This window comes from Stegostoma tigrinum, chromosome 18 (genome assembly GCF_030684315.1).
Source record: "Stegostoma tigrinum isolate sSteTig4 chromosome 18, sSteTig4.hap1, whole genome shotgun sequence".
Taxonomy (NCBI): domain Eukaryota; kingdom Metazoa; phylum Chordata; class Chondrichthyes; order Orectolobiformes; family Stegostomatidae; genus Stegostoma; species Stegostoma tigrinum.
The window spans coordinates 5,502,166-5,517,343 of NC_081371.1; the positions used below are offsets into that span (position 1 = coordinate 5,502,166).

General features: G+C 45.6%; 1 protein-coding gene across 4 annotated transcripts in view; it reads left to right on the plus strand.

The window, feature by feature from the left end:
- hipk2 (homeodomain interacting protein kinase 2) overlaps positions 1-15,178 on the plus strand; it is a 253,012-nt gene that overhangs the window by 47,617 nt on the left and 190,217 nt on the right. For all 4 annotated transcript variants that reach the window (XM_048548587.2, XM_048548589.2, XM_048548591.2 and 1 more), the window contains exon 2: positions 9,658-10,744. In XM_048548587.2, the coding sequence (XP_048404544.1) occupies positions 9,658-10,744 (1,087 nt within the window). The remainder of the gene's footprint in view (positions 1-9,657; positions 10,745-15,178) is intronic.

Sequence of the window (15,178 nt, forward strand, 5' to 3'; positions counted from 1 at the left end):
GACCTGAGGGCACAGCCTTAGAGTAAAGGGAAGACCTTTTAGAATGGAGATAAGGAGAAACTTCTTCAGCCAGAGAGTGGTGAATTTTTGGAATTCACTGCCGCAGAAGGCTGTGGAGGCCAGGTCATTGAGTACTTTTAAGATTGAGATAGATAGGCTCTTGATTGTCAAGGGGATCAAGGCTTATGGGGAGAAAGTGGGAGAATGGGGTTGAGGAACTTATCAGCCATGATTGAATGGTGGAGCAGACTCGATGGGCTGAATGGCTTAATTTCTGCTCCTATGTCTTATGTTCTTATAGGATGGAGGGAGATCTCTTTGCTCCAGATGGACTGTACTTCAGTACGTTTGGTAAACCTGTATGCAAAATTGCCCAGGGTCACAATAAAATACAGGCAGAATATTAATTTCTGACATTGTATCAGAGATAAGGTGATAATAATTATGGTGGTTGGTATCAAAATCTAATCTGTACTAGTGTCATTTTCTAGTTCCCAACCTCGCTGATCTTTCACTGACCTTTCAATGTACCGGTGTTTGGTTATGTCCCTAATGCAAAGTGAAATTGCCTTCCAGCTCTTCCCTCTCCAGCTCCCAGAAATGTTAAGCTTCTATTATATGGCCCCTCCTTAGTTAATTAAATTGATTTCTGCCTTGTCACCAATTTGGCTGGCACTGTTTGTAATGTTGTCGAAACTCTGCAGTGACAGTACTCTTAAGGCTATCGGCACAACTCAAAGAGAGGAACAGGCAGTCCAACCCTGTACTGCATTCTGTACTGTTTGCATTGGAACAAAAGTAAAAACCTGGAACTCTCTCCTTTTTAAAGTCTGTGGGTGTTCAGATGCCAAGAATGATCTGTAGTAGATTTTTTGTTACTAAGGATTTCCAGGAACCGGGAACTCAGTTAGGTCAAAGAAATCACGCTGAAGATCAGCCAGGCTTCAGTTTGAATGGTAGTGAGTGGAGCAGACTGGATGGGATTTCTGTTTGTAACTTCCAGCTTGACACACATACGTTAGTTCCTTTGTCTGTTAGTAATCAAGGATCTAAGTGAAGGAATAATTTCATTTCAAACATGGACATGGAATTGTATGGGCCAAATATGTAATCCAATTATCACTAGTGGTGAACAACACTCGTATCTCAGCAGTATTGTAGGTTATGTGACCCTGGCATAATCCTCTTCCAAGAGAATGAAACGGAGACAACCTCATCTGAACATTCCTGGGATGATCATGGAGGAAGTTGGACTCCACACCAGACTCTGAGCATTGTGAGGTAGCTTCATGCCATCACTCTACCCCACCACATCCCTTTTGTCAACACCGGCTCCCTCCCCAGAAGAGCCTTGGTAGGTGCTCATGATGCTGTTTGACAGTCACAGGGAGCCTTCCTGTGGCTGGCTGACTGACCGACCCTGGTGTTTTGTGTTAGGCTGGACCAGGTTTTTGTTGCATGGAGTGTATGTAGAGTTATTGTTGGTGAGGATGCAGTGACTGAGGTGTGCCCAATGCTGAGTTTCCCACCACTATCCGAAGGACATTTATGGATGGGCAGTGACCCAGCCAGCGATACCCACGTCCCATTGCCAAAGATCTCATCAGAAGCAGTGGGAGAGCTGCCAAGTGAAATGTAGGCCACTCAAAATCCTCGATGTTCAGCTATTCTCTTGAGTACCTGACACAATTCACTGACCGGCCTGCAACTTTAGAGAGCATCAGGAATAGGGGCATCCATTCAGCCATGCAAACTTGCATCGCTATTCAGCAGGCCATGGCCGCTGTATCCCTCAACTGTGTTTGTCCGCCTTTGCGGCATTTCCTACGATACCCTTATCTACCAAATATCAGCCTCGAAATCCCTCACTGACCCCGAGCATCCACAACCATTTTGGAGGAGTGGATTACAGATCCCTTCCCTCAAAATGTGTTTGAATAAAAACATCAAGCTGTGAATACTGGAAATCACAGAGAATGCTGGAGAAACTCAACATCCGTGGATCGGGAACCAGAGGTAATGTTTCGAGTCCAGTGACCCTTCTTCAGAAGATCTCCAGCATAAGACCATTCTAGTCCTGCTGAGTTTCTCCAGCATTCTGTGTTTCGTTTCTGAATAACTGTTTGCCCTGAGCATTCTAGATCTGATTTTGAGATCTTGTATCCTGTTGCTGTCTTTTCACCAGAAGAAGCAGTTTTTCCCTACTGCACAAGTAACCTCAATTGTACACCCTTCCTTGCTTTCAGATCACTAGGCTTAGGGCACTGACCAAAAAGGCTGAGGTCACATTCCCCATTCTGTGCTGAGCCACTGCGGCTGCAATGGGGAGAAAGTGTCCAGGGATGTGTAGACTAGGTGGATTAGCCATGGGAAATGTGGGGTTCCAGGAATGGTCCGGTGGCTCACTCTTTGCAGGGTCAGTGCCAACTCATAGATACATACAGCACAGAAAGGACCCTTCGGCCCATTGAGTCTGCATTGACATAACTACCACTAAAAGCACACTAATCCCAACTTCCTGCCCTTGTCCCATATCCTTGAATGTTACGATATTTGAAGATTCATGCAAATATTTTTTAAAGGTTGTAAGGTTTCTGGTTTCCAGTCTCCACTACCTTCCCAGGCAGTGCATTGCACATTCCAACCACACACGGAGTGAATAAGTTTTTTCCCAAAGCCCCTTTGAATCTCCTGCTCCTTACCCTCAAATGATGCCCTCTTATGATTGACCCCTCAACCAAGGGGAACAGCAGCCCTCTAATCACCCTATCCATACCCCTCATCACCTTATTTCCTGAATCATGTCCCAACCCATTAGCCATTTCCGCTCTAAAAATATAAGCCTGTCTAGTCGCTCCTTGTAGCTCAGTTTCTCCATCCCAGCCAACATCCTTTGTGAACCTCATCTGTATCCCCTCTAGAGCTATCACATCCTTCCTGTAGTGAGGTGACCAGAACTGTACACACTACCCCAGCTGTGGCCTAACCAATGCTGTGTACAATTCCAACATTGCCTCCTTGTTCTTATACTCTATGCCATGACTGATGAAAGCGAGTGCTCCATCTGCCATCCTAACTATGCTGTTCATGTGCTCTACTGACTTCAGGGATCTGTGAATAATTACCTGGGATCCCTCTGTTCCTCTAAGCTACTCCATGTCCATTCATTAAGCAGTCCACCATCTTGTTTCTTCTTCCAAAGTACATCATCTTGCACACTTCAGAGTTAAATATGATCTGCCATGGGTCCACCCCATCTGACCAACCCATTTATTTCTTCCTACAACCTACAATCTTCGATGGACCGAATGGCCTCTTTCTGTACTGTAGGGACTCTGTGGTTCGAAGGAGACGTTGGATAGTCTGGGACATATTTTCCTGGAGCATAGGCTGAGGCGTGTATGGAATGAATGGTAGAGGTGCAATTACAAGATTTAAAAGATATTCAGACAGGTTCATGAATAGGAAAAGTCGAGGGGGATATGAGCCAGATGGAGGGAAATGAGATTAGTTCAGTTTAGGAAAGCTGGTCATCATGGATGAGTTGGGCTGTAGGGCTTGTTACCGTGCTCTATGCCTCTGAGTGTCTATGTGTGCTATAAGGCAAGTGAAGGGGAGGGAATATCAGAGGTGAAGCCTTCTGAAGTGGAATAGCATGCTGACACCACTGTCTTTGGCTTAAAGCCAAAAGCGAGGCAGAATGGGGTGAGATAAGAGGGTGGACAGCAAAGCAAGATTCAGACACATCGAGGAGGAAGATACTGCAGTGTTTGTGCTTTACTGATGCTGTAGGTACTTTGAAATATTATGAAACCTTGAGTGAAGCAAGACGTAAACAAGTTCTAAATTGAGGCCTGTGTCTCAGAGCTGTTTATTAAGGAGAACCCTGTGATGGATAACATTAGTCTGATCCGAAGGATTGTGCTGTTTTTAGGCACCAAAGCCTTTCAGGATTTGCAGCTTATGCTCATAATCTGAAACTCCCAGCATCTTAAGGAATGAGTGTGGTTTTTAACCATTTGCAGACCACAGCGATTGAAAAAATGCACGGTGGAGATTACCACATTTTGACTAGCGACAGCGTGGTTCTCCAGTGCTACCACCGAGGCTGAAGGAATTGCATTTGACTGGAGCCTTTCACCACCATAGGGCGTTTCTAACTGCTCACATTTTTGAAGTGTGCTCACTGCAGCCAGTTGTTGCATAGCAAGCTCCCAGACATAACTGGCGATGCTACCGGCAATAGCTATTGTCCAGAATATCAGGTGTAAGCCCCTGCCCTGTTTTGCTTCAGAATTGCATTGTGTGATCTCTAGCAATGAAGCGAGAGGTCAGACTGTGAGCCTCAGTTTCTATGTTCCCACCTGAAAGACAGCACCTCCTGCAGTACCACTCTGAAGAAGCATTTTATGGTTCACTTTACTCAACCTCTCTTCACAGGATAGCCCAGTAACCCATTTTGGTTCCATTTCCTTTAAGACTAGAATATCCTTCCTTCTGTGCAAGGGCTACTTCCTGCTGGGTGGAGATGATGCGCGGTGGGACTGGAATTGGAACCTTTCGAATTAGAACCCACCATTCAGGAGTGAAAAGTGGAAGGGCTCAGTTCCTGCTCCATGTACAATCTCCAAAGCCCCACATAATTATAGTCTGCCATTTTTATTCTTCAACTCAACCCTCTTGGAATTAAGGTTAACATGCCATTTTCTTTCTGCATTGCTTCCTGCAATAATTGTTTGTCTCTTTCTTTTCCTAAACAGCAGCAGAGCAGGATTTGCACTTGAAGGGGGTAAGCCACAAGGAGAGAAATGATACTTCAGATTCAGTGGATTGTTATAATGAGAAACATCAGGAATCTCAGACCCACGTCCGTGAGAAGTGCTCACTATTCCTGGGCCACTCTGGGACAACCCTGAGCCATCACCCATCTCCAAACCACTGGTTCTACGGCTCATTTGTTCTCAGATAGCTAGCTACTGCCAGATCGAACAGCCCAATGCATCAGCTAGTCTGGAATCTGGACTCCCGTCCCACTTACACATTAATGCTGGATTGTTGGACAGATAGGGAGATTTGCTCACTTGGCCTGATTCTAGACTGTTAATTGTCATTACTTAAAATTTCATGCAAAGAGATTATTATAATTTCCATCTTATGTAAGCTTGAACTTATCCTATTCCCTTCATTAATCCACCAATGGCTGCCTGGGTCTTAAGTTGTGGAATTTCTCCCCCAGAACTCTTGGTGTCGCTCCTTCTGTCTCCTTCTCAAAGGTGCTCCGTCAATCCAACTCTTTGACCACGATTTGGTTCCAGTCACAATAACTCCTCCTGGTCAGCAGTGTTCCTGTGACTTTTCCCTGCGGTAAGATCTCCTGGTGTTAGATTGTTTATATTGTTATAACATAGATGGAGGCGACTTGGTCCACCGTGCCCCCACCAATCAACCAAGAGCTGCTTAAAGTATTGTTATTTTCTAGCTCTTGGCCCATAGTTCTAGAGATCTGGACATGTGAATGTTTGAATACTGCTTCCACATGATGAGTATTTCTAACTCGACCCACCCTTTTAAAGCAGTAAGTTCTAGATTGCTGCCACCTTCCAGTTGAAAGAAATTCTCTTCTCATCTCAGCTTTCTAGATTCTACCCTAAATCTATGGCCTTCGACCCATCTATTAATGGAAAATGCACCTTCCCACCCACCCAATCTGTGCTCCTTGTAATCTGATACACTTATATATCAGGACCCCTCTCAACCTTCACTGGTCCAAGGAAAACAACACCAGGCTATCCAAGATAACAAAGTGTGGGGCTGGATGAACACAGCGGGCCAAACAGCATTTTAGGAGCACAAAAGCTGATGCTTTGGGCCTCGATCCTTCATCAGAAAAGGGGGATGGGGAGAGGATTCAGAAATAAATAGGGAGAGAGGGGGGTGGAGGCGCACCGAAGATGGATAGAGGAGAATATAGGTGGAGAGGAGAGTATGGGTGGGGAGGTAGGGAGGGGATAGGTCAGTCCGGGGAGGACGGACAGGTCAAGGAGGCAGGATGAGGTTAGTTGGTAGGAAATAGAGGTGCGGCTTGAGGGGGAGGAGGGGATAGGTGAGAGGAAGAACAGGTTAGGGAGGTGGGGACGAGCTGGGCTGGTTTTGGGATGCAGTGGGGGGAGGGGAAATTTTTGAAGCTTGTGAAATCCACATTGATACCATTGGGCTGCAGGGTTCCCAAGCGGAATATGAGTTGCTGTTCCTGCAACCTTCGGGTGGCATCATTGTGGCACTGCAGGAGGCCCAGGGTGGACATGTCATCTAAGGAATGGGAGGGGAAGTTGAAATGTTTCGCGACTGGGAGGTGCAGTTGTTTATTGCGAATCGAGTGTTGATGTTCTGCAAAGCGGTCCCCAAGCCTCCGCTTGGTTTTCCCAATGTAGAGGAAGCCACACCGGGTACAGCTGATGCAGTATACCACATTGGCAGATGTGCAGGTGAACATCTGCTTGATGTGGAAAGTCATGTTGGGGCCTATGATGGGGGTGAGGGAGGTGGTGTGGGGGCAAGTCTAGCACTTCCTGCGTTTGCAGGGGAACGTGCCGGGTGTGGTGGGGTTGGAGGGGATTGTGGAGTGGACAAGGGAGTCACGGAGAGAGTGGTCTCTCCGGAAGGCAGACAAGGGTGGGGATGGAAAAATGTCTTTAGTGGTGGGGTCGGATTGTCGATGGTGGAAATGTCGGAGGATGCTGCATTGTATCCGAAGGTTGGTGGGGTGGTATATGAGGACTAGGGGGATTCTCTTTTAGTGGTTATTGCAGGGGCAGGGTGTGAGGGATGAGGTGCGGGAAATGCGGGAGACTCAGCCAAGGGCTCTCTTGACCACTGCAGGGGGGAAGTTGCGGTCCTTGAAGAACGAGGGCATTTGGGATGTATGGGAGTGGAATGCCTCATCCTGGGAGCAGATGCAGCGGAGGCGAAGGAATTGGGAATAGGGGATGGAATTTTTGCAGGAAGGTAGGTGGGAGGAGGTGTATTCTAGGTAGCTGTGGGAGTTGGTGGGCTTGAAATGGACATCGGTTTCTAGGTGGTGCCTGAGATAGAGACAGAGAGGTCCAGGAAGGTGAGGGATATGTTGGAGATGGTCCAGGTGAACTTGAGGTTTGGGTAGAAGGTGTTGGTGAAGTGGATGAACTGTTCGAGCTCCTCTGGGGAGCACGAGGCGGTGCCGATACAGTCATCAATGTAACGCAGGAAGAGGTGGGGTTTAGGGCCAGTGTAGGTACGGAAGAAGGACTGTCCCACATAACCTACAAAGAGGCAGGCATAGCTTGGGCCCATGCGGGTACGCATGGCCACCCCCTTTGTCTGTGGGAAGTGGGAACTATCCAATCTTTCTTGATAGCTCACAACCTACAGCCCGGGCAGCACCCTGGTAAATCTCCTCTACACCGTCTCTGGTGTAATCGCATCCTTTCTATAGTGTGGAGACCAGAACTGCATGCTATATTCTAGTTTCAGTGTGACCTCCCTGCTCTTGTATTTGTTGCCTCATATAAGAAAGGCAATTATCTCATATACTTAGTTAACCACCTTATGTATCTGACTTGCAACCTTTAAGGATCTGTGCTATTCATACCAAGTTCAGTACTTTCCACGGTCCTGTCACCCATCATGTATTCCTTTGTCTTAGTGGCCATCCCAAGTACATTCTCACATTGCTTATGGCTGAATTCCATTTGCCATGACTCTGCCCAGCTGCCAGTCTGTTGAACCCTCAAGCAGTTGAGTGGCTCTATTTATCACCTTCTCAGTATTCATTCTCCAAGGATTTCTTGATTACACCCATACATTTAAGTTCAGATCATCAGTGTGCACCGTGTTCAACAATGTGCCCTATGGGACCACACTGGAAACAGACTTCCAGTCACAGAAATATCTGTCTACCATCACCCTCTGCTTCCTGCTTCTAAGCCAAATTTGGGACCCAATGTGCCATTTGGAGCCTTTGGGCTCCTACATTCTTGACACGATTAAAAGTCTCAGTAAAGTCCATATAGACCCTTCAAATGCATAGACCACACTGATAGTCTTTGTTGCTCAAACAGTTTGATGAAATTTATTAAATATGACCTTTCCTTAACAAATCCATGCTGACAATCCCTGATTAATCCATGTCTGTCCAAGTATGGATATATTCTGTCCTTGAGAATTTTTAAAAATAATTTCCTCGCTGTGAAGGTTAGACTGACTAACCTGTAATTTCCTGGTCTAGCTCTTTGTCTTTTTTTAAATAATGTGATGACGTTAGCGGTCCTCCACTCCTCTGGTACCTCATGGAGATTTGAAAATTACAGTCAGGCCCCCTGCTATCTCTTTCCTTGCCTCATACAACAGCCTGGGACACATCTCATCAGGGTCTGTGGATTTATCCACTTTTAAGATTGCTAATCCTGCTTAGGACCTCCTCTCTCTCTACATTCATTTTGTCTAATATTTCACAGTCCTTTCACCTGTTGCCTGTCCAGGTTTCCATTCCCCTTGGACATTCCACCTTTTACTTCACTCCAGGTTCTTGCATTCTGACTCCTGTCTCTTCCATTAACCCAGATGAGTTGATTCAACTCTTTGTGTCAAAAAAGTTTGCTTGTTGGTCCTCCAAGTAGGTAAAGAGACTCCCCTTTTGGTTTCAAAGGACCTTGATAGGATTCCCAGTGCCAAAGTTGCCATCGGTGGAGCTGGCAGAGGAACGAGTCCAGCAGCACTGTTTGCTCTGATAACCCTTGAGCCTCTGGTCATTGAGCAAACTCAGGGTTGGGCTTAGCTGTGATGCCATCCAGGGTCTGACTTCCAGCAAATCCAGTTGGGAATTGAAGAGAAGTTTCTTTACTCTGAGCGGTTATAATTTGGATTACACTTGCTGTCTAAGTCTAGATGTCAAGGAGAACTACTCATTCACAGAATGGGTGTATCAATGATGAGGGAAGTACCCATTGTACATCTTTAATTAGGGTGTAGAGTAACTACAGTGCTGTGAGGGAGGATGTTTCAGGATTTGGACCCAGCGACACTGAAGGAATGGTGATACATTTCCAAGTCAGGACAGCGTGTCCAGAGGGTATGGCATTTACGTCCGCCTGCTGCTGTTGTCAGTCAAGGCCTTAAGAGAGTGGTGCTGTGGGCTGTGTTATCAAAGAAGCTTTCTGGAGTTGCGATTGTATAACTTAAGTAGGCCATGGGGAATTCACAGAGCTCTGCGCCACCAAGAACCAGCGCTTTCCAGAGACAGGGTTATTTAAGCCCCAACTCCAGAAATGCGCTGAAGGACATGCCATCGTTTAATATTCGACAATATTCAAAAGATTTAATTGAAACTAAATTGGCTCACATGGATGTCAAATGCCACATACTTGTGAGAATTTCTCCCATGTCATTTTATTTCTCAACCAATGTCACTAAAATGGATTATCTGGGAGCTTGCTATACATCAATTTGCAATGTACGTCCTATATTATGACAATGGCCATTCTTCAGAAGCGCATCAACAGCTGTGAATTGTTTTGCGACATCCTGAGGTTGGGAAAGATGCTGTAAGAATGCAGATTCTCCTTTCCTTTTGCACTCGGGCAGGTGTTATAGAGTTCAGCCTTTGTTCTGTTGTCTCTGCAGGTATGGCCTCACAAGTGCAAGTGTTTTCCCCTCACACAATCCAGACAAGTGCCTTCTGCAGTGTGAAAAAACTGAAAGTGGAGCCAGGTTCTAACTGGGATATGACCGGGTATGGTTCACACAGTAAAGTATATAACCAGAGCAAGAGTCCGAACATCGCACAGTCAACAATCAGCGCTTCTCTTCAAGTTCCCAATCCAACTCTGTCCTACGAGCAGACAGTGATTTTCCCGGCCAGTGCTGGCCACATTGTCTTCACCACAGCAAACAGCACATCGGGGGTGGTGGCTGTGTCTGCCCAGGCCTTGGGAGGCCCGCAGAACCTGACGCGCCGCAGCACCGTGACCCTCCTCGATACCTACCAGAGATGCGGCCTGAAGCGGAAGAGTGAGGAACTCGAGGACACCGGCAGCGTGCAGATCATTGAGGAGCATCCGCCAATGCTTCAGAACGCCGCCAGCGGCGCTACTGTTGCCACGGCAGCCACTTCCACCGCCACGTCTAAGAACAGTGGGTCGAATAGCGAGGGCGACTACCAGCTCCTACAGCACGAGGTGCTGTGCTCAATGACCAACACTTACGAGGTGTTGGAGTTTCTTGGCCGTGGGACATTTGGCCAAGTAGTAAAGTGCTGGAAAAGGGGGACCAATGAGATTGTGGCCATCAAGATTCTGAAGAACCACCCTTCCTACGCACGGCAGGGCCAGATCGAGGTGAGCATCCTCGCTCGACTAAGCACAGAGAGTGCGGATGACTACAATTTTGTCCGGGCCTATGAGTGCTTTCAGCACAAGAACCACACTTGCCTTGTCTTTGAAATGCTGGAGCAGAACTTGTACGACTTCCTGAAGCAGAACAAGTTCAGTCCGTTGCCCCTCAAGTACATCAGGCCCATCCTGCAGCAGGTAACCACAGCCTTGATGAAACTCAAGAACCTCGGCCTAATTCACGCTGACCTGAAACCAGAGAACATCATGCTGGTGGATCCAGTCAGGCAGCCGTACCGAGTGAAGGTGATAGATTTCGGCTCAGCGAGTCATGTCTCAAAGGCTGTGTGTTCCACTTACTTACAGTCCAGGTATTACAGGTAGGTCCCTTCTTCCCTCAAGCTTCTTGTGTGATTTATATTGGAGTGCTTTTATTGTGTCAGTTTGGGGGTGGGGGGGGTGACATCACAAAAACAATCGTATAGTTCTGTTTCATGTTGAAGTAATTTCATTGCCCTCTTTACGTGTCTGGCATAGCACTCTGTGGCAGACAGGCCTGCACAGGTTTCAAAATGGCTGCCAACCCCACCCCTCTGCCAAAGGCCCTGTGGCCAGGGAAGGCCAGAGTCTGCTTCCGACAATTCTGCCTTCAGATTTTCTTTGCTCGTTGCCTTCTCTAAACCCCACCCACTCCCCTGACGAGCGAAACTCAGTTGGCTAGCTTTTCCTTTTTCTGAGGGGATCAGAAGATGAGAGGAGCGGGACTCCTTGTGTTCCTGCCGCATGCTCCTCTCAAAATGAAATAACTTTCATTTTCCGTGAAGCGTGGACAGTGGTGTAGTGTTGCATCTAAAGTCTAATCTTTTAAACAACAAAATACAAACTTGTGAAGTATCAAATTGATTTATTTCAAGTACTGTTTATGAAATAGCTTCCAGTGCAAATAATGGTTTGAGCCCAATACTCTGAGGATTTCAAATTCCCCAATGCACCCAGCTAGCTGGCCAGGTTCACTTTGTAGAGATATGTTTGGCCTCCCAGGAGACTTGGGAGCATTTTAAAATGTGGAATATATTCAGAGCCGCTGATGGTAAAATACTACAATGTAATGCCTGCAATCGCCTGGGATTACTTTCTGTGTGGTGGGTCTCTTAAACAACATGCATCAGCATTCAAAGCAGCATTACTGTGACCAAACATACATTGTTAGAGAATGGAATACTCAATAGGATGTAGGAAAACAAAAATGTACAATCTGCTCTGTTTGTTTTTCAACAACATGCTGTTGAATTAATGATCAAATTTATTTTTTGGTTTTTGTAAAGAAAGAATTACATAGTGCGGTGAGACCTCACTGCAATCTGGGAAGAGTGTTGTGCATAAGAAACAGAAATAGCAGCAAGACAATTGTTTATTTTTGTTTGCAATCTCTGATGGGTTTACATAGAATTTGAGTTTGCCTAAAGAAAGTCACGTTTTGTCAAGATCTCTATTACCAAACGATTAGCCGTACATAAAATTTACTGCATAGCAATGGCCTATTTAGCCCCCACTGGTCTGGGCTAATTTTTATGCTCCACACAAGCCTTGCCACATTCCACTTCATATCATTCTTTCAACAGAACATAAGGTTATGTCGGTTATATGACAGAAGAAGGTAATTCAAACCAACTAATCTAAGTCTGAGTTTATGCTTCCACTTCTGTATCTGTGATTGTATCTATCTATTGCCTTTTCCCTCATGGTTCTCAAGCCGCCCTTTAAACTTAATCACTCCAACCATGCCCTGTGGCCACAGATTCCACATTCTTATCACTCTTTAGTTAAAGAAGTCTCTACTGAATTTCCTTTTGGACATCTTGATGCCCATCTGATATTGTTGGCCTCTTGTTATGTTCTTCCTCACAGGAGGCAGATACTCTTTGGTACAAAGCAGTAATTCACCAATTAAAGCACTTGGGTTTTCCCAGTTTATATTTGCAAAACTAAAGCGCATGTGTAGCGAAACTGTTGCCCTTCTCACATTCCTTTCCTATCTCTTCATAGATCACAATTTTTTCCTCCTCCTTGGTACTTTGTAGAATTCCCCAAGTACGGTTTAATCATTTTCACATTAAAAGTGCCCAACTAGATTACTTAATTATTGTAAAAGTAGGATAATACTAGGAATAGACAAGGTAATCTCTGGGAAACGCTTGAAAATTATCTTGAAGGTAGGATCAGTAAATATGACTGAACATTAGTAAAAGGTAATTTTGCTTAGACTTCCATTTCAGTATTTATCTGTCTTATGGGTTACTTCCTATATCTTAATTTGAATCTTCTATATGTCAAAATGGCACCAAAGCATGACAACATATTACACTTTTCACTGTACTTATAAAATACAGCTGGCAATAAATCATTCAATTGATCAAATGCTTTAAATCTCGATGGGATTTAAGTCAGGATGGGGAAGGATTCAGGACTTCTGACATTATAATTATTTTTAATCAATCTGCTTGGTCAAGCTGTGACTCAGCTCAGGGGCAGATGGGATTTGAACCCAGACCTCCTGATCCAGAGATAGGAACATGACCACTGCACTATAAGACCAGCTTCTGACGTAATAAGCAATGAACGATGGTGAAGATTTGAGTGTTGGTTTTTGGGGATCTTGGTCGATGTGTTGAACATACATTGTATGAAGAGTCACTTTCAGTGAAGAGCATAAATCTGGCTGGAAAGGGAGTACTATTTCTGTAGTTTTTTGATCTTTCGTTGATCAGGCCAAATGCAAGAATACCAAAACTTAACAGCCATAATCATTTACCTAACAGGAATAAGAGATTGATTGGCATTTAAACTCTGGTAGGACAAAGCAATGCTATGGAGCAAGTAATGAGGAATTATAGGCTTCCCAAATTCTTGGATAATTCAAAAGAGGCACAAGGTTTAAACATAATCCTACTTGTTTTCACAACACGGATTACTGCTTTCCAACTGACCAACGCTGTATTCTCCAGTGGTAAAAATTAACGTAATTTTGCTGAGAGTTTGGAATTCTTGCTTTTGTTCTGATGAGCGTAAAACAAAAAGTAAGATATGTCTTCTTTTTTTCTGGAATATTCAAGTAGGCTAGATAAACATGCAAGGGAGCAAACAATACGGTGTTATGAAGATCGGTGAGGAGGGAGCCGGTGATGACTGACTGGGCAGAATGGTCTGTTTATTGATGCATATTCGTTGCAAACCGATGGAAAGATTTGGGGAAACCCTCCAAGTGGGGGGCACATGATGTGTTGGGCAAAGTGGCAGTTCTAGACAGTCTAGAAAAGGATTTTGGGTACTCGAGCAGATGTTGAGAATATAGAGAAGTCTGACTGACGGGTTAGAGTCTGGGAGACACTGAAAATGTGGAGGTAGTGAACAATTTAGTTGTAGAGATCAGCAATGCAAGAGAAGAGGGGTCAGAGTACACAGGGCCTAAGTGGGGCTGATTGGTTTTTCCAGACCACTCAGTTCAACCATCGATTGTAATATGACAGCCGCCCCAGCTCTTGAAAACATTAAACTCATTCCACAGTGACTTACATATTACGACAAGGATTTATAGCACCCACTGTCACAGGCTGTGCTCATGAGCTGTGCTTGTATGGATATTTTTTCCACCTCCCTTTCTCCTCTACATTCCCACATTTTCCTCCTCTTCATTTCCTTCATCACAGTCGCTCTCTTCCCAAATTCCTCGCCCTTTTTTCTCCTCTTTCCCGTCACCCTCTTCTTTCGCTTTTCTTTCTTTCCCCTAAATCTTTCCCAACATTCTCTGCCCCCCTCATTCGCCTCCGGCCTCATTCTGTCTTCGCCACCCCCCCCCCCCCCCTCCACCCAGCCTCAGCCTCAGCCTCAGCCTCTTTTCATCCCCCCCCGCCCCAGCCTCAGCCTCTTTTCACGCCCCCCCCCCCCCCGCTTCGGCCTCCTCCTCCTCCCACTACTTCCATCCCCCGCCCAGCCTCGTTTTCTTCCCCCCCAAACCATGTTCTCTTCCCCCCCCAAACCATGTTCTCTTCCCCCCCCAAACCATGTTCTCTTCCCCCCGCCAAACCTCGTTCTCTTCCCCCCGCCAAACCTCGTTCTCTTCCCCCCCCCCAAACATCGTTCTCTTCCCCCCCCCAAACATCGTTCTCTTCCCCCATTCTTCTGCTGTCTATCCCTGTGTTCTGTGTTCCATCTCCCCTTCATTCTCTGTTTTTCCAGATTCTCTGTTCTCGCCCTTCTCATTGTCTCTTCCCGACTTCCCTGTTCTTTCTCATCCCTCCTCCTGTTCTTTCATGGCCCACATTCTCTGTTCTCCTTTTTAGCTATCTATGCACATGAACGTCAGGTTTATCTGTCCCTCAAGTTAATTAGAACTGCACAATTAAATCTATGTTGTCTCCCTGTATCCCATCTGTCAATATGTATCACCCCACTTTTCTGCCTATTAAATGCCAACTACTGCTTGCCTGCCCATTCTATTTGCCTATCAGTGCCCTGGTGCAGTGGATTAGTATTGTCTGTCTGCTATTCCTCCATCAGCAAACTTTGAAATTTTACTCCATATCAAATATCCAAGCTGTTTTTATGTATCAAAACACAGTGATCCCTTCACTGACCCTTGGGGGTCTCCACTGTCTATTTTCCAGCCTGAAAAATAACCATGTACCATGACTCACTGCTTTTATTCCTTAACCCATTCTTTTATCCCAGCTGTAAATGACCTCCTGTTTCCATAACCTCCAGTTTGAAAACCAGTTTTTCTCTGGTAATTTAAGATCTTAAGATGTGAGAAGTAG